The sequence below is a fragment of the Centropristis striata genome, chromosome 3 (genome assembly GCF_030273125.1).
Source record: "Centropristis striata isolate RG_2023a ecotype Rhode Island chromosome 3, C.striata_1.0, whole genome shotgun sequence".
Taxonomy (NCBI): domain Eukaryota; kingdom Metazoa; phylum Chordata; class Actinopteri; order Perciformes; family Serranidae; genus Centropristis; species Centropristis striata.
In genome coordinates, this window is record NC_081519.1 from 3,498,909 (window position 1) to 3,524,476 (window position 25,568).

The 25,568-nt window shown below is 36.6% G+C and overlaps 1 protein-coding gene and 10 non-coding genes across 11 annotated transcripts; 6 read left to right on the forward strand and 5 right to left on the reverse strand.

Moving 5' to 3' along the window:
- Positions 1 to 3,182: 3,182 nt before the first annotated feature.
- zgc:171566 lies at positions 3,183 to 25,315 on the forward strand. Its single transcript, XM_059329755.1, has 9 exons — positions 3,183 to 3,565; positions 6,954 to 7,068; positions 12,417 to 12,467; positions 13,377 to 13,461; positions 14,240 to 14,378; positions 16,028 to 16,134; positions 22,136 to 22,226; positions 22,362 to 22,499; positions 24,496 to 25,315. The coding sequence occupies exons 1-9, from the start codon at positions 3,454 to 3,456 to the stop codon at positions 24,615 to 24,617; spliced, it is 960 nt and encodes a 319-aa protein (XP_059185738.1). The 5' UTR covers positions 3,183 to 3,453; the 3' UTR covers positions 24,618 to 25,315.
- trnat-cgu (transfer RNA threonine (anticodon CGU)) lies at positions 10,235 to 10,306 on the forward strand. Its single transcript has one exon. It is a non-coding gene; the product is annotated as a tRNA-Thr (tRNA).
- LOC131969218 (U7 small nuclear RNA) lies at positions 10,539 to 10,592 on the reverse strand. The gene has a single exon (XR_009394101.1). It is a non-coding gene; the product is annotated as a U7 small nuclear RNA (small nuclear RNA).
- LOC131969221 (U7 small nuclear RNA) lies at positions 11,033 to 11,086 on the reverse strand. Its single transcript, XR_009394104.1, has one exon. It is a non-coding gene; the product is annotated as a U7 small nuclear RNA (small nuclear RNA).
- Positions 17,805 to 17,876, forward strand: trnat-cgu (transfer RNA threonine (anticodon CGU)). The gene has a single exon. It is a non-coding gene; the product is annotated as a tRNA-Thr (tRNA).
- trnat-cgu (transfer RNA threonine (anticodon CGU)) lies at positions 18,133 to 18,204 on the forward strand. The gene has a single exon. It is a non-coding gene; the product is annotated as a tRNA-Thr (tRNA).
- LOC131969220 (U7 small nuclear RNA) lies at positions 18,834 to 18,889 on the reverse strand. The gene has a single exon (XR_009394103.1). It is a non-coding gene; the product is annotated as a U7 small nuclear RNA (small nuclear RNA).
- trnat-cgu (transfer RNA threonine (anticodon CGU)) lies at positions 19,614 to 19,685 on the forward strand. Its single transcript has one exon. It is a non-coding gene; the product is annotated as a tRNA-Thr (tRNA).
- LOC131969217 (U7 small nuclear RNA) lies at positions 20,297 to 20,350 on the reverse strand. Its single transcript, XR_009394100.1, has one exon. It is a non-coding gene; the product is annotated as a U7 small nuclear RNA (small nuclear RNA).
- On the reverse strand, positions 21,398 to 21,451 carry LOC131969216 (U7 small nuclear RNA). The gene has a single exon (XR_009394099.1). It is a non-coding gene; the product is annotated as a U7 small nuclear RNA (small nuclear RNA).
- On the forward strand, positions 21,772 to 21,843 carry trnat-cgu (transfer RNA threonine (anticodon CGU)). Its single transcript has one exon. It is a non-coding gene; the product is annotated as a tRNA-Thr (tRNA).
- Positions 25,316 to 25,568: the final 253 nt, after the last annotated feature.

Here is a 25,568-nt window from a genome sequence, read left to right on the forward strand (position 1 = left end):
TTTTGTAATTTTGTGTCTTCCGTGTCTTTTTTGGTGATTTTGTTTATTTTTTTCTAGTCATTTTGTGTCTTTTGGCTCTTTTTTTAGTCATTTTGTGTCTTTTTGTGTCTTTTTTGGTCATTTTTGTTTTTTTTTTACGTCATGAAGAAGTCGTGCTTTTGACCCTTTTTTCATGATTTCAACTTTTTTTTGGCATTTTGACTGTTTTCATGTGACTTCGACTTTTTTCTTTTCATTGTGACAATTTCTTGTGACCTCAGTTTTTCCTCATTATTTTGACGATGTTCTCGTCATTTTGACTTTTTTTTTTATTTCGACTTTTTCTTCTCATTTAGAATCATTTCTTGTAACTTCGACTCTTTTTCCATTTTAGGTTACTTGTGGTTCCTTTAGTCCTTAACCCTTTATCAGGCGACGAACCGTATTTGGTAACTTCAGCTGATATCCAAATTAAAAAATAAAAATATTTTGAGAAAAAAGTTGCAAATTAACTAGATTAAAGTGGCAGATCTACAAGAAAAAAAGTCGCAGATTTAAGAGATTTAAAATAGCAAATCTGCGTGGAAAAAAGCCACAGATTTATGAGAAAGAAGTTTGGAAAAAAGCAACTTTTCTCGTAGATTTGCCACTTTAAATCTAGTAAATTTGCAACTTTTTTCTCGACCCCATTCTAATATCCACTGAAGTTACCAAATATAGTTCTTCGCCTGATAAAGGGTTAACCCTTTGGAGTTTGGGGCTGTTTTAATGGGTTTTGACTATTTTTCATTCTGCCTGTATAAACGACTTTAAAAAAATATTTATCATGCCATGTTGGTATAATTTTTTTCAGCACAACCTCATCTAATTGTTTTGTCATTTTGATTTACTGGATCAACATTTTGAACACGAAAAACACACGAAAAACACCAAAGAAATACTAAAACCACACACACAAAAAACATAAAACATACAAAAAAATTACAAAAAATATACATAAAAAAGACATAAAAAACACAAAGAATACACAAAAAATGACAAAAAGAGAAAAACAAAATACAAAAAACACACGTAGAAAACACAAAAAATTACAAAAAACAGAAAAAATAGAAAAAACAGAAAAAACACACAAAAAATAGAAAAACAAAAAACTTACAAAAAATATACATTAAAAAATACAAAAAAAATAGAAAAACAAAAAAACACACGTAGAAAACATAAAAACCTCCACATAAAAAACACAAAAAATTACAAAAAAAACATAAAAAACACAAAAATCACTTTCATCCTTTGCACTAAAAATGCTGAATCCACACGGCAAAATTCAATAAAAATCTCTGCAAAAAATCATGTTACACTTGGTCGAGGTGGTTTTTACCTCTGCTGAAAAAGAGTTGACACGATAAATTGGACATGAAAACTTGTGGAAAAGCCAAAACTTTAGAGAAAGCTGACAGCAGGGAAACATGCTGCTGAAGTTTTTATGTTGTGACGTCATGAGGTGTCATGAGGTGTCATGCTACGGCGCTTTTGTGGACTCCAGAGGGTTAAAAGTAGATTTGGAGCCAGAGCCTTCAGTTATCAAGCTCCTCTCCTGTGGAATCATCTCCCAGTCTCAGTACGGGAGGAAGACACCCTCTCTTTATTCAAGAGTAAACTTAAAACTTTCCTCTTTGACAAAGCCTATCGTTAGGGCTGGCTGAGGCCTTGGACCAGCCCCTAGTGATGCTGCTATAGGCCCAATGTGTCGGGGGACACAATACACCGAGCCCCTCTTTTCTTCTCTCTCTGATGTCCCAATAACACATGTCACAAGCTTGTATTTTCCAAGAGTACTCACACTTTTCTTTAGATAGATAGATATACTTTATTTATCCCAAGCTGGGAAATTACAGTACTTTTCTTTGCTCTCTCTTTTGATAGTAGTAGTTGATATTTCCAAGTAAAATGTAATTGAGGGACATCAGTGAATCTGCAATTTACTTGTGTATTTTCATAAAAAAAATAAGTGCTTCTATTAACTCTATGGAGTCTTGGACTATTTTGACCATTTTTGAAAACCTTTTCATGTCTTTTTTGTGTGTCTTTTTAGTCATTTTGTGTCTTTTTTTTTTGTCATTTTGTGTCTTTTTTTGTCGTTTTGTGCCATTTTTTTCTAGTCATTTTCAGTCTATTTTGGTCATTTTTGTGTCTTTTTTGACATCATGAAGAAGTCGTGCTCCGGCGCTTTCATGGACTCCACGACTTTTTCATAAAAAAATAAGTGGTTCTATAAACTCTATGGAGTCTTGGACTATTTTGACCATTTTTGAAAACCTTTTCATGTCTTTTTTGTGTCGTTTTTGGTCATTTTGTGTCTGTTGTTGTGTCTTTTTTTTTTTTGTTATTTCCTGTCTCTTTTGGCCATTTTGTGTCTTTTTTTGTCATTTGTGTAATTTTTCTAGTCATTTCGTGTCTTTTTGTGTCTTTTTTGGTCATTTTGTGTCTTTTTTCTAGTCATTTTGTGTCTTTTTGTAGTTATTTTGTGTCTTTTTTTGTCATTATGTGTCTTTTTTTGTCATTTTGTGCCATTTTTTCCTAGTCATTCTCAGTCTATTTTGGTCATTTTTGTCATGAAGAAGTCGTGCTCCGGCGCTTTCGTGGACTCCACGACTTTTTCATGAAAAAATAAGTGGTTCTATTAACTCTATGGAGTCTTGGACTATTTTGTCCATTTTTTAAAACCTTTTCATGTCTTTTTTGTGTCTTTTTTTCTAGTCATTTTGTGTCTTTTTTTCTAGTCATTTTGTGTCTTTTTTTCTAGTCATTTTGTGTCTTTTTTTCTAGTCATTTTGTGTCTTTTTCCTAGTCATTTTGTGTCTTTTTTCTAGTCATTTTGTGTCATTTTGTGTCTTTTTTGGTCATTTTTGTGTCTTTTATTTTACGTCATGAAGAAGTCGTGCTCCGGCGCTTTCGTGGACTCCAGAGGGTTAAATAAATATTACTTAAAACAGCCTGAGTAAAGATTACAAACACTTTCTGTGTGGAAAAACTTGCCTAGCTCTTTTTTAAAGTAAACATCACTCCAATTTTTTTCAGTGTGTGTAAAATGTACCTATGAACGTGGATACGTCTGTGCAGAAGGTGACCGATCTGGCCGATCTATTTCTATGAGGAGAGAACAGCAGGAAGCCTCTCTAGGTGACGTGGATCTGTGGAGGGGAGTTCCACACGTGACTGACTTGCTACTCCTCTCCTGAAGGCTGAGCGGAGGTAAAGACAGAGATCAGAGGAGGACAGAGAGGAGAATCATCTGATCGGCATCGGCTCGGTGCCTTTTTTCCTCCCATCGGCCCTTTATTTCACCTGCTTTTTGTTATTTTTATAGACAAACAGCAGCACAGGTATTGTATTTTTTTCATCCTCAGCCTTCAAACCCAGCCTGCAGCCTTCATCTCCAGCGGTTTTGTGTTTATAAGCTGCCCGGTGTTTTGGATGTATCGGCCGGCTGCGGCGGCGCTGCTGGCGGTGCTGAGCGCCTGTCTCTGCGGGGGGCTGGGGCGCGCAGCGGGGAGAAGCCAGCAGCTCAACTACCGACCGATCATCGGTAAGATCTCTCTCCGTGTCTGTCCCTGTCCGTGCACACACCGTGCTGTGGGATTATCATGAGCTCTTATGTAATTCTCCTGGAGAATGTTCGAGAGAAAAGTGCGTGTGTTAACAGTGTGTTAGTGCATGTCTCTGAGACAATACAGACACACAATTCTGCATGTAATCTGGACACACACGGCAAAAAAGGTGTGACTGAAAACAAAATAAAAACAGTAAATCTGAGGGAAATGATCTTGCTGCATGGACAGATAATTTACCTTGACAAGATTTCTTAAATTAAGATTGTTAAATCTAGAAATAAGCATGTTGTACACTTAAAATAAGAAATTGCAGCAAGATCATTTCCCTCAGATTTAGTGTTTTTATCTTGTTTTTAGACAGCCTTTTTTGCAGTGTAGAGGAAGTATGTCCAAAACTTTCTTGTGCTAAGGATTACACTGATAACATACATTTGAGTAAAAGGGGGTCAGAAGAAGAGATGAATGCATGGATGATGGTGATTATAATATTGATGTGAATGGACGACTTTCTATTGTGTTTTATCACAATAATTATGGTTTGATGTGCAATATCAAGTTTCCTTTTTTTGCACTGAATACAAGAACAGCATCACACAAATGTATAACATAATACTGACACCCTGTTAAGTCTATGAAGGGGCTGAGCTAAACAAAAAGCCATCCTGAACCTTATGTGCAACACTTTTAATACTTTATCTTGTGCTGATGGTTGATAATCTAGCCCAGGGATGGGCAACTTAAATGCTGCAGGGGGCCACAGTTTTTCATGTTCACTACCACAGGGCCACATATAGGAGCGTGCACTTAACCAGATATGATGAAACTGCCATTTTAAATATGTTTACAGTGCAGTAACTTAACATATTTCTTGCTCAAATGCATGTATAACAGTATAATTAGGAATACAAAAGGTTTGAAGCAAATAAAAAATAACCACTGCAAGAAGTGATTTTGTGCATTTTTACACTGCACTTTTAAGATTTCATGTTTTTGGCCATTTTGTGTCTCTTAGTTCATTTTGTGTTTTTTTTTTTGTTCATTTTGTGTCTCTTAGTTCATTTTGTGTTTTTTTTTGTTCATTTTGTGTCTATTTGTTTATTTTGTGTCTATTTGTTTACAGTACAGTAACTTAACATATTTCATGCTCAAATGCATGTAGAACAGTATAAATAGGAATACAAAAGGTTTGAAGCAAATAATAAATAAAATAACCACTTACTGTGGTGACTAAAAAAAGACACAGAATGACTAAAAAAAGACCCAAAATGACCAAAAAAGACTCAAAATAACTAAAAAAAAGACACAACAACAGACACAAAATAACCCAAAAACACACAAAAAGACTTACAAAGACACAAAAAGATATGAAAAGGATTCAAAAATGGACAAAATAGCCCAAGTGTGGGTTAAGTATGTATATATATATACATATATATATATATATATATATATATATAATATTATATGATTTTTTTTTTTATGTGCGTGAATAGCAGCTTCATGTCCATGTTTTACCAGTTTTCTTTTTCTTTTTTAGCTGTATGTATATTTCTGTGTAAGTATGTTGACAGCAACAAAAACATCATTGCTAATATTAATGTTGCATAATGTTAAACATACAATTGAGCAAGAGGGGGGCGGGGCAGAGGAAGAGATGAGTGAATGGGTGATGATGAGGGTGGTGATGTGAATGACAGCTCACCATTTGTTGTGTCACAGTAATTAGTCTGTGATGTGCAAATGTTTGCTGCAATATGCATGTGTCACAACTTCATCACAGTGAGTCAACACCTTCTGTAGATACCAGGGTGCATGTTAAGTCTCTCTGCAGACAGAGGCTCGGTTTAACAGGTTAACTCAGGTTTCATCTCTAGGAGCAACAACGTGTGGCTCTACTGATAAGAGTGAGACAGGACGGGATGTTGTCTTGTTGTGCTGTTGTGTAAACCTGCTGCTGTCATCGTGGTCACATCTCTGACAAGGTTTCCAAACTGAGGCTCTGACTCAGGATCTGTGCTTATCAGTGATAACTTATCACTGATAAGAACATCACAGTAGTTATCTTAACATAGTTTTAGCTTTAGTTTAAAGTGCTGCTACCTGGTTTAAAGCATGAGATAGTTTTATTCCATCAAACTTATATATATATATTTATTTATATATATATATATATATATATATATATATATATATATATATATATATATATATGTTGGAGCTATTTAGTTCTTTTTAGTATTTAGTTGTCTGTTTAGTTTATTATTAACAATGAGTATTGTTTGATTATTTTAGACGTTTGTTTATTTTGATAATATTTTGTTTTGCTAGTTAATTGTTTAGTTTAATCATCATTATTGTTTAGCATATTTAGTTTACATATTATATTTTGTGTTTTATGGAATTTGGGTTGGCACCATGGTCACCTGATGTTATATAGGTAGGTAGGTAGGCAGAAGGCCGTCATGCACCTGGGTGGGCCTCTGGTTTTTTACCAGCGCGAAGACAGGCAGCAGGAGCCATGTTTCTTTGTTCTTTTGTTTGCTTGCTCACAATGGACAAAATAAACCTTTGGATCTATCAATCATGCATGGACATCACCTTCTTTGCCTGCGTACACCACACGCTCATGGTGCATCAGTGGCATTTTGATTAAGTTTGTTTTAAGTTTAATTTTGTTATTTTTTCAGACAAAATTGCCACTACTATATACATATATATATATATATATATATATATATATATATATATATATATATATTATGTGTGTGAATATCCATGTTTTACCAGTTTTCTTATTCTTTTTTAGCTCAATGTATATTTCTGTGTAAGTATATTGACAGGTTAAGTTCTCGTGTGTGTGTATGTTTGTATATATATATACATCTATTCATGCATATGTATGTATATATATATATAAATATATATATATGTGTATATATATATATATATATATATATATATATATATATATATACATATATATATATATAAATATATATAGTTTATATTTTGCTGATAGAGTTTGTGGTGTTTGTGATGCATTTGAATGATGTAATGATCCAGAGAACTTTCTGGAAAAACCAAAAAGATTAATTTCAGGGAGGAGCACCGGAGGACCAGAATGAACAAGTCCATACCTGTGGGGAATCTGATCTGTTCAGGAGTGCAGCATTGTGGATATTTTCACAGTTAAAACACTTTAGTCCACAGCTCTTGGCTGCTTCTCAATCTTGTTTCTCTAAATTGCCCATAGGAGTGAATGAGAGCGTCTGTCTCTATGTGTCTGCCCTGTGACCTGTCGTCTGGTGACCTGTCCATGAAACATACAGTATGTGTTATGTCATCTGTCTTCTCTCTCTCCAGGTGTGTTGGCTCAGGAAAATCTTCCAGAGGACCAGTTTGCCAGTGGCTCCTCTTACATCGCTGCTTCCTATGTCAAATACCTGGAGGGAGCCGGGGCTCGGGTCGTACCCATCAGGTAGAACAACACATACAAATATAATGTATTTCTTATGGCTGCTTTACAATAAAAGTCACCTCAAGGTTTTTTGTTTTTTTGCTGGTTGGTTTATTTTATTTTTTTTGTTTTTTTGGCCCACCACCACCCACCATCTTTTTGAGGACAACTTTATTTTTATTTACAGAACAAGAAAAGTTCAAACAATTTAAACAGAAAATAAGTATATGTATACATTGTATATATGTGTGGATATTTCAGGTGTGTTGCAAAATTCTGTGGAAACAGGATGAGGCATTTGTAGATGTGAATTTTTTTAATGAATGTAGACCAAGTTTTGTTGAATCGGGGTATATTGTGATTAATTGATGCTGACATTTTTTCCATTGAGATTTGCTGGTTGGTTTCTATACTCAAACAGCTTCATTCTGATCCAAACCATTTGCTTTGACTAAACATAACAAACAACAAAGAACTCATGTAGTTTTCAGTAGGAACAGGTTCAGATTAGCAAGCAGATGAGTTCTTAATAAACCATAAGAAAAAGTTGTATAAAGTCTGAATTACCAAATATAAAAGCTTTTCTAACTTCACTTTGAATCCCATGCTTTAAACCATGGGTCTGAAACTTGCGGCCCGCTGGCCAATTGTGGCCCTCGTGATGATATTTTGTGGCCCCAAACTTGATAAGAAAGTTTAATGTGAGTTTTATATGAATGGCACTTTACCGTGTAATGTGTGGAAGGTCCCTTTAATTGCTTTTTTTTGGGGTAATTATGTGTCTTTTTTTAATAATTTTGTGTCTTTTTAAAAAATAATTTTGTGTCTTTTTTTTTAATAATTTTGTGTCTTTTTGGTCATTTTGTGTCTTTTTTGGTCATTTCGTGTCTTTTTTTGTCATTTCGTGTCTTTTTTTGTCATTTTGTGACTTTTTTTAGTCATTTTGTGTCTTTTTTTAGTCATTTTGTGTCCAGCCTCCTGCGGCCCACTGGTAATTTGAGTTTGAGACCCCTGCTTTAAACAAATGAAAATACATATGTCCACTGATTTTATGTTAGATACAGCTACTTTGATGTAATAGGTAATAACAATACATGGATAATCCAGTAAACTTCCACTTAACCATTTTTTTAGAAAACTTATCTAGAACCTCTCTGAAACTTCCATAGTGTATGCTCCCACACCATGATTGAGCTTTCCATTCTATGCAGATGACTATAGCTCATTTTTCACAAATTGAGGGGACCCAATTTTTTAGGTCCTACTTGAAAAACACTAAAAGAGCAACGTTTCCTTGATTCATGTCTAAACTATCATCCACAGCAGTATCAGTCATGGTTCCTGGTGTGATTGCATGTGGGTGGAGCCTGTGCAAAAGACAACAGTGGTAGTTGGCCCCAATTCAGCAGTTAATGGTCCCTCACATGCATTCACACATAGGGTACATGCCAAAGCTCTTATTTCGCATCCATGCATCCCTCACTTGTGCTAATATTTTATTAGTTTGGATGATTAAGGTAAAATGTAAATGATGTCACTCAGATCAAAGCTACACTCAGCAAGGATCAGCCTCGCGTCGGACTGATGAAAATGACAAACAATGTAAAAGTGTTTCTTGCTGACGGACAGACTCTCATACTCTTTACTGTTTGTTTTTTTTACTTTAATAATATCCATAATAAATCTGTATGGTGGAAAAAACAGATCACGAAAAGGAAAAAAACTTCTAGAGCGATCTTTCCCTTAATTTATTATAAATGTAGAAATATGTCTGTGGTGTTTTTGTTGTTCGGAGTCACAATAAAACAGATTTTAACTATATGGTGAATAATATAAATAAAATATAAAACTTGTGGTGACACACTTTATTTTAATCTGTGATCTGTCTTCACTCCGGTATGAAACTACAGCAATGTTGCGATGTGTAACATCAGTCCGATCAGCTGCTGCATCTATTCAATAAGTCAGGGGGCGGGGCCACCGCTAAAAGACTTCCGCATAGGATTCTCTCGTGTATCCTCGCTTGTGCCTCCTCCGATATGCCTCCTCTATCCTCCGAGCACAAATAAGAGCTTTGGGACGGTCGTAAAGAATCTGCATTTGTTTGATTTTGAGTGAAGTTAGAGTCACAGCCACTAAACATGATTGCATGACAATCACTCAATGTGCTCGCATCCTCTGAAGTTTGCTATTACTATATGAAATCTAAGTATTTATTATGTATGGCTTGTCATTCTGGCCAAGCTAAGACATACATGCAAAGTACTTTATTTTATTTTTCACAGTTATGGGGGGACTTCTTCAACAGAAATCCTACTAGAAAATTACTAAAGAGCAAAGTTTCCTAACTGCTTTCCTTGTGAAACTATGATCCCTGTGTGACTCACAGCAGTATCAGTCATGGTTCCTGATGTGGTTGCATGTGGGCGGAGCCTGTGCAGATTAGTGTGACGCCACAAAATCTGTAGTTATTAGTAACATTGTTTTCAATAACACAATGAAGGAGCAGTTACACATGTGCAAAATTGAAATTAGAAGATGGAAGGAATCAGTCTTCCCCTTTTGTTGTGACATTGTTCAGGGCATATAAGGAGAACTTTCTTCCTGGTGGCCAAGCCCAAAGACATTGTAGGCTCCATTCCCTCCTAAAAGTCCAGGATGTTGGAAATTTCTGGAAGCCTGCAGTTGTTGCAATGGTGATAACCTTAATTTGAAAGAAGTTCAAATTCCCCCTGTACCACCAAAGCACCATACATGTGGAGGTAGTAGCTAGGTGTTTCTCAATTGTTTTATTCACAGTTCAGGAGGGACTCCTTTGACAGAAGTCCCGCTAGAAAAATACTAAAGAGCAAAGTTTCCTAACTGCTTTCCTTGTGAATATGTGATCCCTATGTGACTGACAGCAGTATCAGTCATGGTTCCTGATGGTGGTTTCATGTGGGCGGAGCCTGTGCAGATTAGAGTTTCTCTCCCATAACTATATAAGTTCCCAAGCTGTGTGTCCAGTTGGATTATCTGTAACTTGATAGATCTGTAGGTGTGGTAGCCAAGTGGTAAGGTGTTGGGTTTCAACCCCCATTCATGCCTTTAAATGTCAGGAAAGGAGCCTCTTCTTTATGGAGGCTTAGCTAGTCTTTTGGTTCATTTAAGCTCTTTGCCTTAATCCATTAAGTGTGCTTTTCCTGTAGGCGTGGTGGCCAAGTGGTAAGGCGTTGGTCTCGTAAACCAAAGATCATGGGTTCAACCCCCATCCATGCCTGCATTAAATGAAGCTACTTGAAGACTTCCTATGACTTTGAGAAAGTCTCATGTGGTAGTCCTGTTGAGTGCCATGAAGTCCCTCATATAAGTCAAAGAAGCCTTTGTTATGTCACCTACATCCACACTTAACTGTAGAAAAACCTGTGTTTTCACACATACAAATCCACCCATACCACCACAACACAAAAGCAGCTAGTAGCTAGATGTCAATTATTTTATTCACAGTTCAGGAGGGACTTCTTTGACAGAAGTCCTGCTAGAAAAATACTAAAGAGCAAAGTTTCCTAAATGCTTTCCCAGTGAAACTATGATCCCTGTGTGATTCACAGTAGGATCAGTCATGGTTCCTGATGTGATTGCATGTGGGCGGAGCCACAAAATCAGTAGTTATTAGTAACATTGTTTTCAATAACACAATGAAGGAGCAGTTACACATGTGCAAAATTGAAATTACAAAATGGAAGGAGTCTAGTCTTCCCCTTTTGTTGTGACATTGTTCAGGGCATACAAGAGGAACTTTCTTCCGGGTGGCCAAGCCCCAAGACATTGTAGGCTCCATTACCTCCTAAAAGTCCAGGATGTTGGAAATTTCTAGAAACCTGCAGTTGTTGCAATGATGAGAACCTAAATTTGACAGAAATTCAAATTCCCCATGTACCACCAAAGCACCATACATGTGGAGGTAGTAGCTAGGTGTTTCTCAATTGTTTTATTCACAGTTCAGGAGGGACTCCTTTGACAGAAGTCCTACTAGAAAAATACTAAAGAGCAAAGTTTCCTAACTGCATGCCCAGTAAAACTGTGATCCCTACGTGACTCACAGCAGTATCAGTCATGGTTCCTGAGGTGGCTTCATGTGGGCGGAGTCTGTGCAAATGACTTGGGTTGACCTAAGTCAATTTATAATGTAGTTCAATAGCAAAATAAATGTATTTGATGGAACAAATTCAAGAAAAAATGAGGCTACACCTCAGTCCATATAAAATGAGATTACATACTTCCCGACCTGTAATGTTGAAATTCTTATACACTGCAAAAACTGAAATCTAACTCAGATGAAATATCTTAGATCAAGGGGATATCTGCTTATTTTTTGTCTGATAAGATAGTTCTTCTTAGTCAGCATCTTTTATGTTCGACAGTTTCACTTGTTTTAAGTGTTTTGGTCCTTAATTATCAGATATTACAACTTCTTACTGAGCTTTTATGACCTAAACTGAGTAAATACATGCTGGAAACTAGAATATCAAAAGTTACAAAGCTGTTTCATCAACACTTACAAGACTTACAAGACACAAAATGACACAAAGTTACTAAAAAAAGACACAAAATGACCAAAATAAAGACACAAAATTGCTAAAAAAGACACAACAACAGACACAAATTACCAAAACAGACACAAAAGAACCCAAAAAAGACACAAAATGACCAAAAAAAAGACACAAAATGACCAAAAAGACACAAAATGTTCGACTGTTTCACTTGTTTTAAGTGTTTTGGTCCTTAATTATCTCAATAATAATAATATTACAGCTTGTTACTGAGATTTTATGACCTGTACTGAGTTAATACATGTTGGAAACTAGAATATCAAAAGTTACAAAGCTGTTTCATCAACACTTACAAGTACAAAACTGCTATTTCAAAGTAATAATTTCTGATTTCAAGCATAACTAAGAAATCATAACTTTGACTATGAATACACTAATTCTAAGGTTTTTTGGGGTTTATTGAGATTAGATATTTTTACTTATTTTGGAAAGTCTTGACAAGCCAAGTTTTCTTGTTCCATTGGGAGATAATTTTGCTATTTTTAAGCAAAATACACCTAATTTTTGTACTTTTTTCTTCTTTTTGAGAGGTGGCTTTTTGCAGTGTAAATGATGAAGAATCTAGATTAACTTCATTTTTCCTTAGACTGACACATTTGTCAATAAAATACAATATTCTACATGCAGAAACTTACACACAAAGTTGTTAAAAATCACAGGGGTACTAATTTATTCTTGGTCACGTGCATTAAATGCTGCCTTCATCCATGTGATTAATATTGTCATATATAGTTGATCTATTTTTAATGTCTTCTTGTGCCCTTTTTTCTTCACCAGAATCAATTGCACAGAAAAAGAATATGCAAAGATATTCTACTCGATAAATGGGTGAGTTAATCGCGGACCACTTGTTGTTGTTGTTGTTGTTGTTGATCTCTCTCATTATCAATTAATTGTTCTCTTACAATATAATTGTTTGTTCCGAGTCAAGTCAGATGCTGCAAACAGCAGGTTTAACATACAGGCTTATTCAGTCAATTATGTATAAAAAACGTTTATATATACAAGAGATTTCTGGCTTTGAGTTGGACAATTAAACTAAATATTTTAAGTTTTGTCTGAATTCAGATTTTTGTCAATTCAACTGTAAGTTGTACTAACTTATAATTTAACATTGTAATAACTTTTAATCCTTACTTCTGCTAACTTCTGCAATGTGCTGAATTGGCACGATTGTAACGCCGCTATGAAATGTCAGCTAATGTTGCGACCACAATTTTGAGTTAGCATTGATACGCTAATGGCTACTCTTGTAGCTGTAACAAGCAGCGCCGCTAGCGTCAGTTAGCCGCTAGCATCAGTTAGCCGCTAGCATCAGTTAGCCGCTAGCTTCAGTTAGCCGCTAGCATCAGTTAGCCGCTAGCTTTCGCTAATTACCGAATTTCACTGCTTTCCTGCATTTCACAACAAAGAAATAAGAATTAGCAGAACTATTGTCCCTTGTTGTGAACCCCAACTTAAAGATATAAGTAACAACAACTCACCAACTTGTTTTTGAGCAGACAACTGGCTTCCTTTGTTGTGCTAACTTACATTATTGCTGTAAATGTCAATAATTTATATTTCCAAGTTTTACCAACTTAAATCACCGTTTGAGGCCAAAAAACACAAGTTGGCTTTTTTGCAGTGTACTGAGACTGTTGTTAGCTTCTAATACATCAATTAGTTGCTGTTACAGTAATTTGTAAAGTGTTTACAAGCCTTTGGCCTGAATGCTAACACAAAGTGTCTCCTCAGGTTGTTGCTGCCTGGAGGAGATGTAGATCTTCAAACATCCCAGTTCAGTCGAACTGCCAAGATCTTTTACAACTTGGCTCTGAAGGTAAAATATTTGACTTGTTGAACTGGCTGCCAAGATAAACTGACATCTCAGGGAAACATTGGAACAGATAATGAAGTCGATTTTTAATGTTAGAACCTGTTTGGTTTGGTTTAATATCTCTCTCATTAAAAGAGAGTAACCATATAACCCATATGTTACTATTACCCAGTCAGTAAATGACTAAAAAAGACACAAAATGACCAAAAAAAGACACTAAATGACTAAAAAAGACACAAAATGACCAAAAAATGACACAAAATGACAAAGAAACGTCACAAAAAGACACAAAATGAGAATACATGTGGGAGTGTTGCAATGCATCATGGGACTTTTCCAGAACTGAAATCATGGTGAAGACGACTATAGTGGAGGGAGCTCAGATATAACAGCTATAAGCTCTCAAATACTTTATGAATTTAATTTCTATCTGCTACAGAGGCTGAAAAATCTATTATTTAGTAGGAAGAGTTGACACTTCTGTTGAATTTACAGAGAAACTTCCGGTTTTAGGGGTTTATTTTAAAATCGCCCAGAGGTTTTACAGGCATTTTTTCCAGCTGTTTTTAGGCCTAAATGGGTTAATCGGAGTTGGAGAACTCCGAAATCAGTCGGACAAACGCGTTTAATCCTCTTCAGTTGTCCAGTTATAGTCAGATTAAGTTAATGATTCATTTTTTTCAAGTGTCATGTAAACGTACTGAGTGATGGGAGACAAAATGCAGCTTTCTGTGTAGAAATGACATTAGACCTTGATTGCTCTCTCTCTTGTCCTGTGCAGGCCAATGATGCGGGGGACTACTTCCCCATATGGGGGACGTGTCAGGGCTTCCAGCAGATGTCGGTCCTCACAGCCAGCAAAAACCTGCTCACCCTCACTGATACCAAGGCTGTGGCTCTACCTCTCACTCTCACACCAGGTACTCTCTTCTGTCCTCGCCTCTTCTTCTTCTTCTTCCTCTTTTCTTCGCTATTTTTGTTCAAGATAGGACGTCTCAGGGCGTTTTCACACCTGAAAGTTCGAACCATATAGCACAATTTTAGGAAACACAAGGTTTCCAAAGTGCTGCACAACAATAAATAGATAACACAATACAAAGAGATGTAGAAAACAATAGGACAGTAAAATACAATAAGATAAAATAAATTTAAAATAAAATAAATAAAATGTAAAATATAAAATCATAAAATCAACACTCTAAATGTAGCACACATAGTGATTCAAAACAATATTTATAGTTTTTTTTCCCCTTAAACATTGTATCCGTGTTTCATATTTAAAAAGACTTACTTTTATAGCAATCCTTAGATAATGCTAAGAGAGAAAAGAGAAAACAGCACTTCCAGTTGCCTTCAGCTGTCAAACTGTGTTCCCTATGTGAACCACTCCACCATCAGTCATGGTGTCCAATGCGACAGATGGGAGGATCCTGTTTAAATCAGGGAGCTCTGTTCATCTTCTTACAGTTGAGCCTAGATACAAAGAAGCCTTTTACATTGTAGAACATGGGTCCTGAACTTGCAGCCCGCAGGCCAATTTTGTGTCTTTTTTAAATAATTCTGTGTCTTTTTAAAATATTTTTTTGTATTTTTAATAATTTTGTGTCTTTTTTAATAATTTTGTGTCTTTTTTTTGGTCATTCTGTGTCTTTTTTTAAATAACTTTGTGTCTTTTTTGGTAATTCTGTGTCTTTTTTTGGTCATTTTTTTTCTTTATTATGTAATTTAGTTTTTTTCTGTCATTTTGTATCTTTTTTGGTAATTTTGTGTATGTTTTGGTAATTTTGTCTTTTTTTGGTCATTTTGTGTCTTTTTTGTAATTTTGTGTCATCTTTGGTCATTTTGTGTCGTTTTTTTTTGTAATTTTGTGTTCTTTTTTGGTCATTTTGTGTCTTTTTTGGGTCATTCTGTGTCTTTTTTGGGTCATTCTGTGTCTTTTTTAATAATTGTGTGTCTTTTTTGGTCATTTTGTGTCTTTTTTTTTGGTCATTTTGTTTCTTTTTTAAATAATTTAGTTTTTCTGTCATTTTGTGTCTTTTTTAATAATTTTGTGTCTTTTTTGGTAATTCTGTGCATTTTTTTGGTTATTTTGTTTCTTTTTTTTGGTCATTTTGTGTGTTTTTTTTTAAATAATTTTGTGTGTTTTTTGGTAATTCTGTGTCTTTTTTTGGTACATTTGTGTCTTTTTTAAGTAATGTATTATTTTTTTCTGTCATTTTGTATCTTTTTTAAGTAATTACGTTTTTTTTCTGTCATTTTGTGTCATTTTTTAGTAATTTTGTGTCTATTTTTGGTCATTTTGATACTGCCCCCAGCGGCCCCCAGGTAATTTGAGTTTGAGACCCCTGTTGTAGAACATTGTGGCCTCATAGCTAATTAAAGACAAGGGAAAATGAAACTGAACATTCTTCTCAGTGGCAAACAAATGTAATATGAAAGAGAAATTCGTCAGGTCCGCTTCTGTTGTAGAAAAGGCAGTACACATGATACTATAAGATGCTATATTATGTTTAAGGTCATTAAATGTGCCTTTCTCTCTCATCTGGACCTCCTGCTTCGCCTCCTCTAGCGGCCCAGTCCAGCCGTCTGTTCCGAAGCTTTCCCAAGGATCTCCTGCAGTCTCTGACACAGGAAAACATCACTTCCAATTTCCACAAATGGAGTCTGTCTATGCAGGTATTTCTGCCTCTCTTTCCAACACTGTAAGCCCACATACCTCTATGTTGGCGTGGTGTTTAGCAATAAATCCACTAGATGGCAGTGCAGTTCAGAGTCAAACATTTCTGACAACAGAAAACATGGTGAAAGTCTAAGCAGAGGCAAATTATTTTCACTGATATCTCCCAAAAGGTTCTGCCATTTCTTAAATTCCTTCCTCATGTCCCGTGATTGTGTCTCACTTGACCTGTTCGCTTCTGCCCCCACAGTTTGAATGGATTAATAGTTTAAATTGAATCATTTATTTACAGTAAGACAAACTGAAAGTATACGGTATGAAAAACCAGTCCAGATATGGCTATGCATGGTTTTTCACAGTAAATGCACCCAGGTTAATAATCTAGATCAGCGATTCCCAAACTTTTTTTGCCATGCACTCTCTTCTATGTTCCAACCGGTTTGATCCTCCACACCTTAAAAAAACAAAATGCAATACGTTTTTTTATAACCATATTGAAGGCGGCATGTTTAATCATGCTCAAATGACCAGAACACACATATAATAAAATAATCACCATCACAACAATGCGCTCTCGCATTTGAATTCATCTGAAACACTGTAGCAGTTTCCATAAAATGCAACAAAATTATCCGCAAACTTTCACTTTTAAGAGCAAAGAGGATGATGACAGGCTCAGGATCAGAGGCAGAGAGCAGATAAGTTGTGGAAAATGTTATGTGTTAATAATGTTAATATTTTTAGCCGTGTTAAACAAAAATTGCAGAAAGTTTAAATGACCATTGATCAATTAATAGTACAGTTTTTGATTTAACATTTTCTAAAGGAAATGCTTTATTTACACGTCTTTATTGTGTGTGGGGGAAAAATTTGAATTGTGTAATTATCAGACCGCCATTACATTTTTCAACTCACACCCCCAGGGGTCCATGCACCACACTTTGGGAATCCCTGATCTAGATCACCAAGACCAGGCGCACCATACCCAAGAGCTCTCAATGACTGAAGTCGGCGTGGTGGCCAAGTGGTAAGGTGTTGGTCTTGTAAACCAAACATCATGGGTTCTACCACCATCCATGCCTTGGTTAATAGAACCTACTACCTTCAACTGTTCTTATGTCTTTACAACCAGCAGTCCAACCAGTCAGTCATCTGTGTGGCTCAATGTTCTGAAATTCTGACCTCCAATTCCAAATGGGACGCACAGTCAGTACGTTTACCTGACACTTGTTGCCTTAATCTGACTATAACTGGACAACTGAAACGTGTTAGTCCAACTAATGTTGATTAAGACACCTAGATAATGTGATTGGAATAGTATTTTTGCCGGCATGTATGACAAGACAACCTGCTTGCGTGTGAGCCCAGAACAAAAACATCCAAGAAAGCCGGTCTCACATTAGCAGCTAGCATTAGCCAAACTGAGGTCAACCGGAAACGATGCATATCGCCACCCAGTGACACGTTCCCGTCAGGTATTCGATTTTCTCAGTTGCATGTAAACTGGGACAAGGACAGAAGTCCTATTAGACGCCAGTATCGATCGTGAATGTAGCCTATACCAGTATGGCTACACTTTTTTTAACATGACATATAGTACCGCAAGCAGTGTTATCCCAAGTACAAAAAAACACATCCGAAAAAACCCAGCTGTGATTGGTAAAATGCAGGCGTGGTGGCCAAGTGGTAAGGCGTTGGTCTCGTAAACCAAAGATCATGGGTTCGACCCCCATCCATGCCTTGATTAGCAGAAGCTACTACCTTCAACCTGCTCTTATCTCCACACAACCAGCTAGTCATCTGTGTGGACGCACAATGGGACGCACATGACACTTGAAAAAAACAGAGAAGAGGATTTTGACCTCCGATTTCAAATGGGACACACAGTAAATATATTTGCTGTACTTTTTTCACATGACATATAGTATTGCAAGTATTGCTATCCCAAGTACAACAAACCACACCTGAAAAAACCCAGCTGTGCTCAGTGAAATGCAGGCGTGGTGGCCAAGTGGTAAGGCGTTGGTCTCGTAAACCAAAGGTCATGGGTTCAACCCCCATCCATGCCTTGGATATAAGGATCCTTCTACGTAGTCAGAGACTAGTTGTACTTCCAACTTCTTTGTATTTCCATCAAGTAGTCTTGACTACAGTATTCCTAAAAGGTTGCAGATGCTGTGAAGATCATGGGTTTGAGCCCCTTCCATGCCTTTAAACCTTATAGGAATCAAAGCTCCAAAGTGAGACTTACATAGTGGTCTTAAATGTGGAAAATGTTCATATTTTATTAGAGTAAAGGCTAATAATCTACATAATCCAAGACATAAGTACTGCCATCCCAGGAACACATCATACCTAACAACACTCAGTGGTGTAACTCCCTCAGTGGGAAAAAAAATTAACATATTTGCTATGAAAAACATTTCTTGAATTCAGATATGGCTATGCATGGATGCATCCAGGCTTATAATTTACATTACCCAATTACTTATAAACTGAGAGACAACATCAGGAACAGCCTTTAAAATTCCTGCAAATCATGTTTCATAGCACAGACCTCTGATTCATATCACCAAAACACCCCTGCCCGCAACTTCCTGACATATTTTATTGTTTTATCAAAGTTGAATTTCCACCACTTCCACCAAATCACCATCACAGTTGGCAAGTGTTATTTTTCTTTATGTTCACAGTTATGGGGGGACTTCTTCAACAGAAGTCCTACTAGAAAATTACTAAAGAGCAAAATTTCCTAACTGCTTTCCTAGTAAACCTGTGATCCCTATGTGACTCACAGCAGTATCAGTCATGGTTCCTGAGGTGGTTTCATGTGGGCGGAGTCTTTGCAAATGACTTGGGTTGCACTAAATCAATCGTTATTAGGATTATAGTAATCTAAGCTCCTAAATGAGGCTTAGTTAGTGTCTTTGTCTCATACAATAGTCCTGTTAAGTGACGTTACACAGGGCATTTAGGAGAACTTCCTTTCTCTTGGCTGAGCCCCAACACACTGTAGGCTTCATTACCTCCTGAAAGTCCTGGAGGTTGGAAATAATGAGAGGCCTAAAATGTCACTTTAGCCCAAGCTTAAATGTGCATGTTAAATTAGAGTCAATGTACCCATGCAAATAAACTTCATAACCCATTACAAAAGTATTGCCAACCCAGGTATACACCCTACCTAACACAAGTGATGTAATGCAAGTGGTTGTGATAAAACGTGGTCTTGTAAGCCAAAGATCATGGGTTTGACCCCCCCATCCATGCCTTGTATATTAGGAGCCTTCAGTTTCAAACTTGCCGTGACCCTTAGAGGGGAAAAAAATGTATTCGGTGTGGGAAACATTTCTTGAATTTAGATATGGCTATGAATCCATTACTGCATTTTTTTTAACATGACATATAGTACTGCAAGCATTGCTATCCCAAGTACAAAAAACCACACCCGAAAAAACCCAGCTGTGCTCAGTGAAATGCAGGCGTGGTGGCCAAGTGGTAAGGCGTTGGTCTCGTAAACCAAAGATCATGGGTTCAACCCCCATCCATGCCTTGCATATAAGGATCCTTCTAGTCACAGACTAGTTGTACTTCCAGCTTGTTTGTATTTCCATCAAGTAGTCTTGACTACAGTATTCCTAAAAGGTTGCAGATGCTGTGAAGATCATGGGTTTGAGCCCCATCCATGCCTTTAAACCTGATAGGAATCAAAGCTCCAAAGTGAGACTTACATAGTGGTCTTAAATGTTCATATTTTATTAGAGTAAAGGCTAATAATCTATATAATCCAAGACATCAGTACTGCCATCCCAGGAACACATCATACCTAACAACACTCAGTGGTGTAACTCCCTTAGTGGGAAAACAAATTAACATATTCGCTATGAAAAACATTTCTTGAATTCAGATATGGCGATGCATGGTTGCACCCATGCAGGCTAATAATTTACATTACCCAATTACTTGTAAACTGAGAGACAACATCAGGAAGAGCCTTTAAAATTCCTTCAAATTATGCTTTATAGAACAGACCTCTGATTCATATCACCAAAACACCCATGCCCGCAACTTCCTGACATACTTTATTGTTTTTTTAAAGTTGAATTTCCACCAAATCACCATCACATTTGGCAAGTGTCATTCTTCTTTATATTCACAGTTATGGGGGGACTTCTTCAACAGAAGTCCTACTAGAAAAATACTAAAGAGCAAAGTTTCCTAAGTGCTTTCCCAGTAAACCTGTGATCCCTATGTGACTCAAAGCAGTATCAGTCATGGTTCCTGAGGTGGTTTCATGTGGGCGGAGTCTTGCAAATGACTTGGGTTGCACTAAATCAATCATTGTTAGGATTTTATGAATCAAAGCTCCTAAATGAGGCTTAGTTAGTGTCTTTGTCTCATACAATAGTCCTGTTAAGTGACGTTACACAGGGCATTTAGGGGAACCTCCTTTCTCTTGGCTGAGCCCCAACACACTGTAGGCTTCATTACCTCCTGAAAGTCCTGGAGGCTGGAAATAATGAGAGGCCTAAAATGTCACTTTAGCCCAAGCTTAAATGTGCATGTTAAATTAGAGTCAATGTACCCATGCAAATAAACTTCATAACCCAATACAAAAGAATTGCCAACCCAGGTATACACCCTACCTAACAACAAGTGATGTAATGCAAGTGGTTGTGATAAAACGTGGTCTTGTAAGCCAAAGATCATGGGTTTGACCCCCCCCCCCATCCATGCCTTGTATATTAGGAGCCTTCAGTTTCAAACTTGCCATGAACCTTAGAGGGGAAAAAATGTATTCGGTTTGGGAAACATTTCTTGAATTCAGATATGGCTATGCATGGTTCCACCCAAGCCTTATGTACTTCCCACCCATGCCTTTAAATCTTATAGGAATCAAAGCTCCAAAGTGCGATTTACGTAGTCTATGTCCCATACAATGGTCTTGTTTAGTGAACCAAGCCCCAAGGCATTGACCTCCTCAGACAGGTTGGAAGTACCTAGCCGTTACTAAGAAGTTCATGTAGAAAATGTCACTTTAGCCCAAGCTTAAATGTGGAAAATGTTCATGTTAAAGGCTAATAATCTACATAATCCAAGACATAAATACTGCCATCCCAGGAACACATCATACCTAACAACACTCAGTGGTGTAATTCCCTTAGTGGGAAAAAAATTAACAAATTTGCTATGAAAGACATTTCACTTCAACCAAATCACCATCACAGTTGGCAAGTATCATTCATCTTTATATTCACAGTTATGGGGGGACTTCTATAACAGAAGTCCTACTAGAAAAATACTAAAGAGCAAAGTTTCCTAACTGCTTTCCCAGTAAACCTGTGATCCCTATGTGACTCACAGCAGTATCAGTCATGGTTCCTGAGATGGTTTCATGTGGGCGGAGTCTTTACATATGACTTGGGTTGCACTAAATCAATCGTTGTTAGGATTATAGGAATGGAAGCTCCTAAATGAGGCTTCGTTAGTGTCTTTGTCTCATACAATAGTTGAGTTAAGTGACGTTGCACAGGACATTTAGGGGAACTTCCTTTCTCTTGGCTGAGCCCCAACACACTGTAGGCTTTCAATTTCAACAAACCTTGTGTGAAAAAGTCGGCTGTGCTTTTCAGACATAAGGCGTGGTGGCCAAGTGGTAAGGCGTTGGTCTCGTAAACCAAAGATCATGGGTTCGACCCCCATCCATGCCTGGGACTTCAGAGAACTTATGATATACAGTGATATAAGCAACACCAGATTTCAATTGCCAGTTGACTATCACTTGGGAGTAACAACAGAAATGCAGTTCAGAATGAGTATGAATAACACACTCAAATGTATCTTCTTGCTATGGATTCAAAAGTGCTTTAAACTCAACTTTTAGCATCGAATCAAAATTGTTTCCCACAGAAAGAAAGCAAAACAGCTTAAGGGCAATGACAATTCTATTAATATATGATATTCTATTTTATATCTATCTAAAATGTCTGTTTGAACCAACAGAACTACAGTCGAAATTCCAAACTGAAGAGGTTCTACAAGGTCCTGTCTACTAACAATGATGGGAAGAAAGAATTTATCTCAACGATGGAAGGTACTATTCTTCCCAGACTACTTTCTGTATCATTCCTGTTTCTCACTATACATTTGTCATGAACTCAAAACATTAGAATGATTTTCCAGCAAAGAAACACGTTCTCCTTTTAATTCTGGTTCTGGTTCTCCTCAGCCTACCGCTACCCGTTTTATGCAGTCCAGTGGCATCCAGAGAAAAGCCCCTTTGAGTGGATAGATAAGCCGGGAATGATTCACTCAGCCGATGCTATAAGAGCCAGTTTCTACACTGGCAGCTTCTTTGTCTCTGAAGGTAAACCCGTGTCACCTCTGTGTGATTGTATTTCCCTGTCATGTTGTCACTGGTCCCATTTGTTCCTCTTTTTTTGAAAACTTTGTGGGTTTTTCTGGATTATTTTATTCAAGACACTTCCTTTTGCACACAAGTTTTTGTAAAAAAAATGATGACGAACCTGAAGACAATCAGTTTTGTTCAATCAGTCTCATCACAATTATCCAAAATTTGTTGAGTTCTCATGTAAATTTTCAGAAAAAAATTCTGAGCATTTCTTGAAATTGGAGTGGAAAATCTTAACAGACGAAAAAAGTTTCTTCATTCAAGATGCACAAACAGGTCCTTGGTCCGAACAGCAACTGCGTAGAATCCTAATTCTGGTATTATTATACCTAATATTTGTGTGTCGGGTCTCATGCTTTTCTGTTTTTTTCCAAATGGTGCAGTGGGATTTCCTGAATCAGAGCTGCTCATATCTTAATCAAGCAGGAGTTTCCTGTAAAGAGACTGTGACTGTTGGTCAAATTCTGTGTGCTTGTCAAATCATATGTGATGCATTTTTAAACTGCTATATGTCTAATATTTTAATACATCTTCAAATTAATTCACAATATAGTCCCCCCTTTCTCACCCACATTAGCTTGAAATTAATCAAAGAAATTGATTGTGCAAGTGTAGTTGTCTAGTGACTCGATACCAAATTATAGGGTAATGCTTTATATTAGGGAACACATATTCAACATTAATTAGTTGCTTATTAGCATGCAAATAAGTAACATATTGGCTCTAAATTTGTTATTATTAAGTAGTTGTTAATGCCTTATTCTGCATGCCCTTATTATACAACCAGTAAGACATTAACTAAGAGTTTTACCCCAATAACCTCAGAATTATTGCTTGTTAGTAGTAAGTAAGGAAGTTGTTGTATACTTGTTGTACACTGGTAGACTAACATTGGTGCAAAGTGAGCCACTTTGTAGAGTAATGATTGACATTAAAATCTACCAATCCCCATCCAATCATCCAAAAGGAGCCACCAGTCACGTCAAAGGTCTGGAGAAGGTGTTTGCTATTTGCCGTTTCCATGGTTTCGTTCACCGCTATGTAGAGATTATAAAATCCATACAAACTAAAGCATATTAAGATCATAACTCATATACAACAGCTTCCTTACTTACTACTAATAATCAATAATTCTGAGGTTATTGAGGGAAAACTCTTAGTTAATGTCTTACTGGTTGTATAATAAGGCCATGCAGAATAAGGCATTAATAACTACTTAATAATGACTAATTAAGAGGCAATATGTTACTTATAATAAGCAACTAATTAATGCTGAATATGTGTTCCCTAATATAAAGTGTTACCAATTCAGCATGGTCTCACAGGAATCTGTAAAATAGCCACGGATTTCGCTTAACTCAAAATCCGTGGAATAGTCACGGATTCGCTCAAATTTCCGTGAAACTGACACGGATTTCGCTACAATGCAAGTTAATGACAGTCATATCCCGTGGCTATTCCAACATACAAAGTGATTATGTACATTCACTGAGTGAATATTAAGAAAATAAAACATATATTTCTCGCTAGAAATGTGATCAAAATCCATTTTTATGCAGAAACTAAGTCAAAATATTGATTTTTCACTAAAAATGAGAGAACTGTCCGCCATGTTTTTTGTTCTGACCGCTAGGACCTTGAAAGTCACGTGACTTGGAACAAACCAATAGCCACGGGATATGACTGTCATTAACTTGCATTGTAGCGAAATCCGTGTCAGTTTCACGGAAATTTGAGCGATTCCGTGGCTATTCCACGGATTTTGAGTTAAGCAAAATCCGTGGCTATTTCACGGATTTCTGTGAGACCATGTTGTACCAATTATAGCAAATGTGGCTTGTCACTTATTTAAGTGACAGACACACAAATCAACTCTGCAAGATCCTGCAAAAGTTTATTATATTTTACCCACCTATTACCAACATTACCGTCCTTTCTGTCTCTCCTCCAGCCAGGAGGAATCAGCACCATTTCTCCAGTCTTGAGGAAGAACAACACGCTCTAATCTACAACTCCACGCCCGTCTTCAGAGGCATCGACGCCATCTTTCTGCAGAACTACTACTTTGATTGATGAACAGCACTGAAGACCAAAGACAGACCTGGGATCAGTCTAGTCAGGATCTAGTAGAACATATTGACCAACCTTCATGGTGTTGGTGTTGCTACAGCAACCTCAAATTTCAAGTCAGTCATTTGCAGTTTAGCTTTGCTGATTTGCATACTAATATAAAATGCAAAAGTGCCAGAAAAAAAGTAGGAAAAACTATATTTTATTGAGTCTAATATCAGATAAATGAATCCATATCATAATATACTAGCGTCATGATAAGTTTGTTTTTTAAACTAAATTAAACTACATGTGAACAAATTATATAAATACATAGTTAAGAAAAATATGACCTAAATTCCTAATATCCATTTGTTCATTGCAGCACACGTCTGATATAAAAAATAATTGCATTCTCATGTTTTTAAAATGTTTTTTTATAGTTATTACATACATTTTGCTGGTGTTTGTCATAACTAAATTTCATCTGTCTGACTCATTTTTCCAACATGTTTTGTCTTGAAGTATTGATAATAAATCTAGAATGTAATTCTTTGGACAAATAAGCCACGATGTGATTACCAACTCTTTAAAGAACTACTGTCATACTTTGAAGCTGTATCATTTTGTTCTAAAAATAGTTATGAATAATCACAAACCTCGACAGATGAGTCTTGAGAAAGAGTTCATCTTTACATGATTGTATTCGTCTGTGTCTCATTTTTATTCTTCAAAAAATAAGAGTATTTTCACCTTGTCAAAGAATGCAACATAAACATCAACAATGTTCTTTATGGAAACAGTGGGTTGTATGAATCCATTTAAGATGGTCTGGTTTGGGGAGAGGGGCACCTGGAATGCCCCACTTATCCTGCTGCCCCCGCGACCCGGCCCCGGATAAGCGGACGAGAAGATGGAGATTGATGGATGGATGAACCTTTAATGTTTGATGGTGTGGAGACATTTTATCATTTT

Bases quoted from the DNA above. Each gene is read 5' to 3' on its own strand.
- zgc:171566 (XM_059329755.1), top strand. From the start codon at position 3,454: ATGTATCGGCCGGCTGCGGCGGCGCTGCTGGCGGTGCTGAGCGCCTGT. The intron at 3,566-6,953 runs GTAAGATCTCTC...CTCTCTCTCCAG, and splicing joins CAACTACCGACCGATCATCG to GTGTGTTGGCTCAGGAAAAT. The intron at 16,135-22,135 runs GTATTTCTGCCT...TTGAACCAACAG, and splicing joins AATGGAGTCTGTCTATGCAG to AACTACAGTCGAAATTCCAA.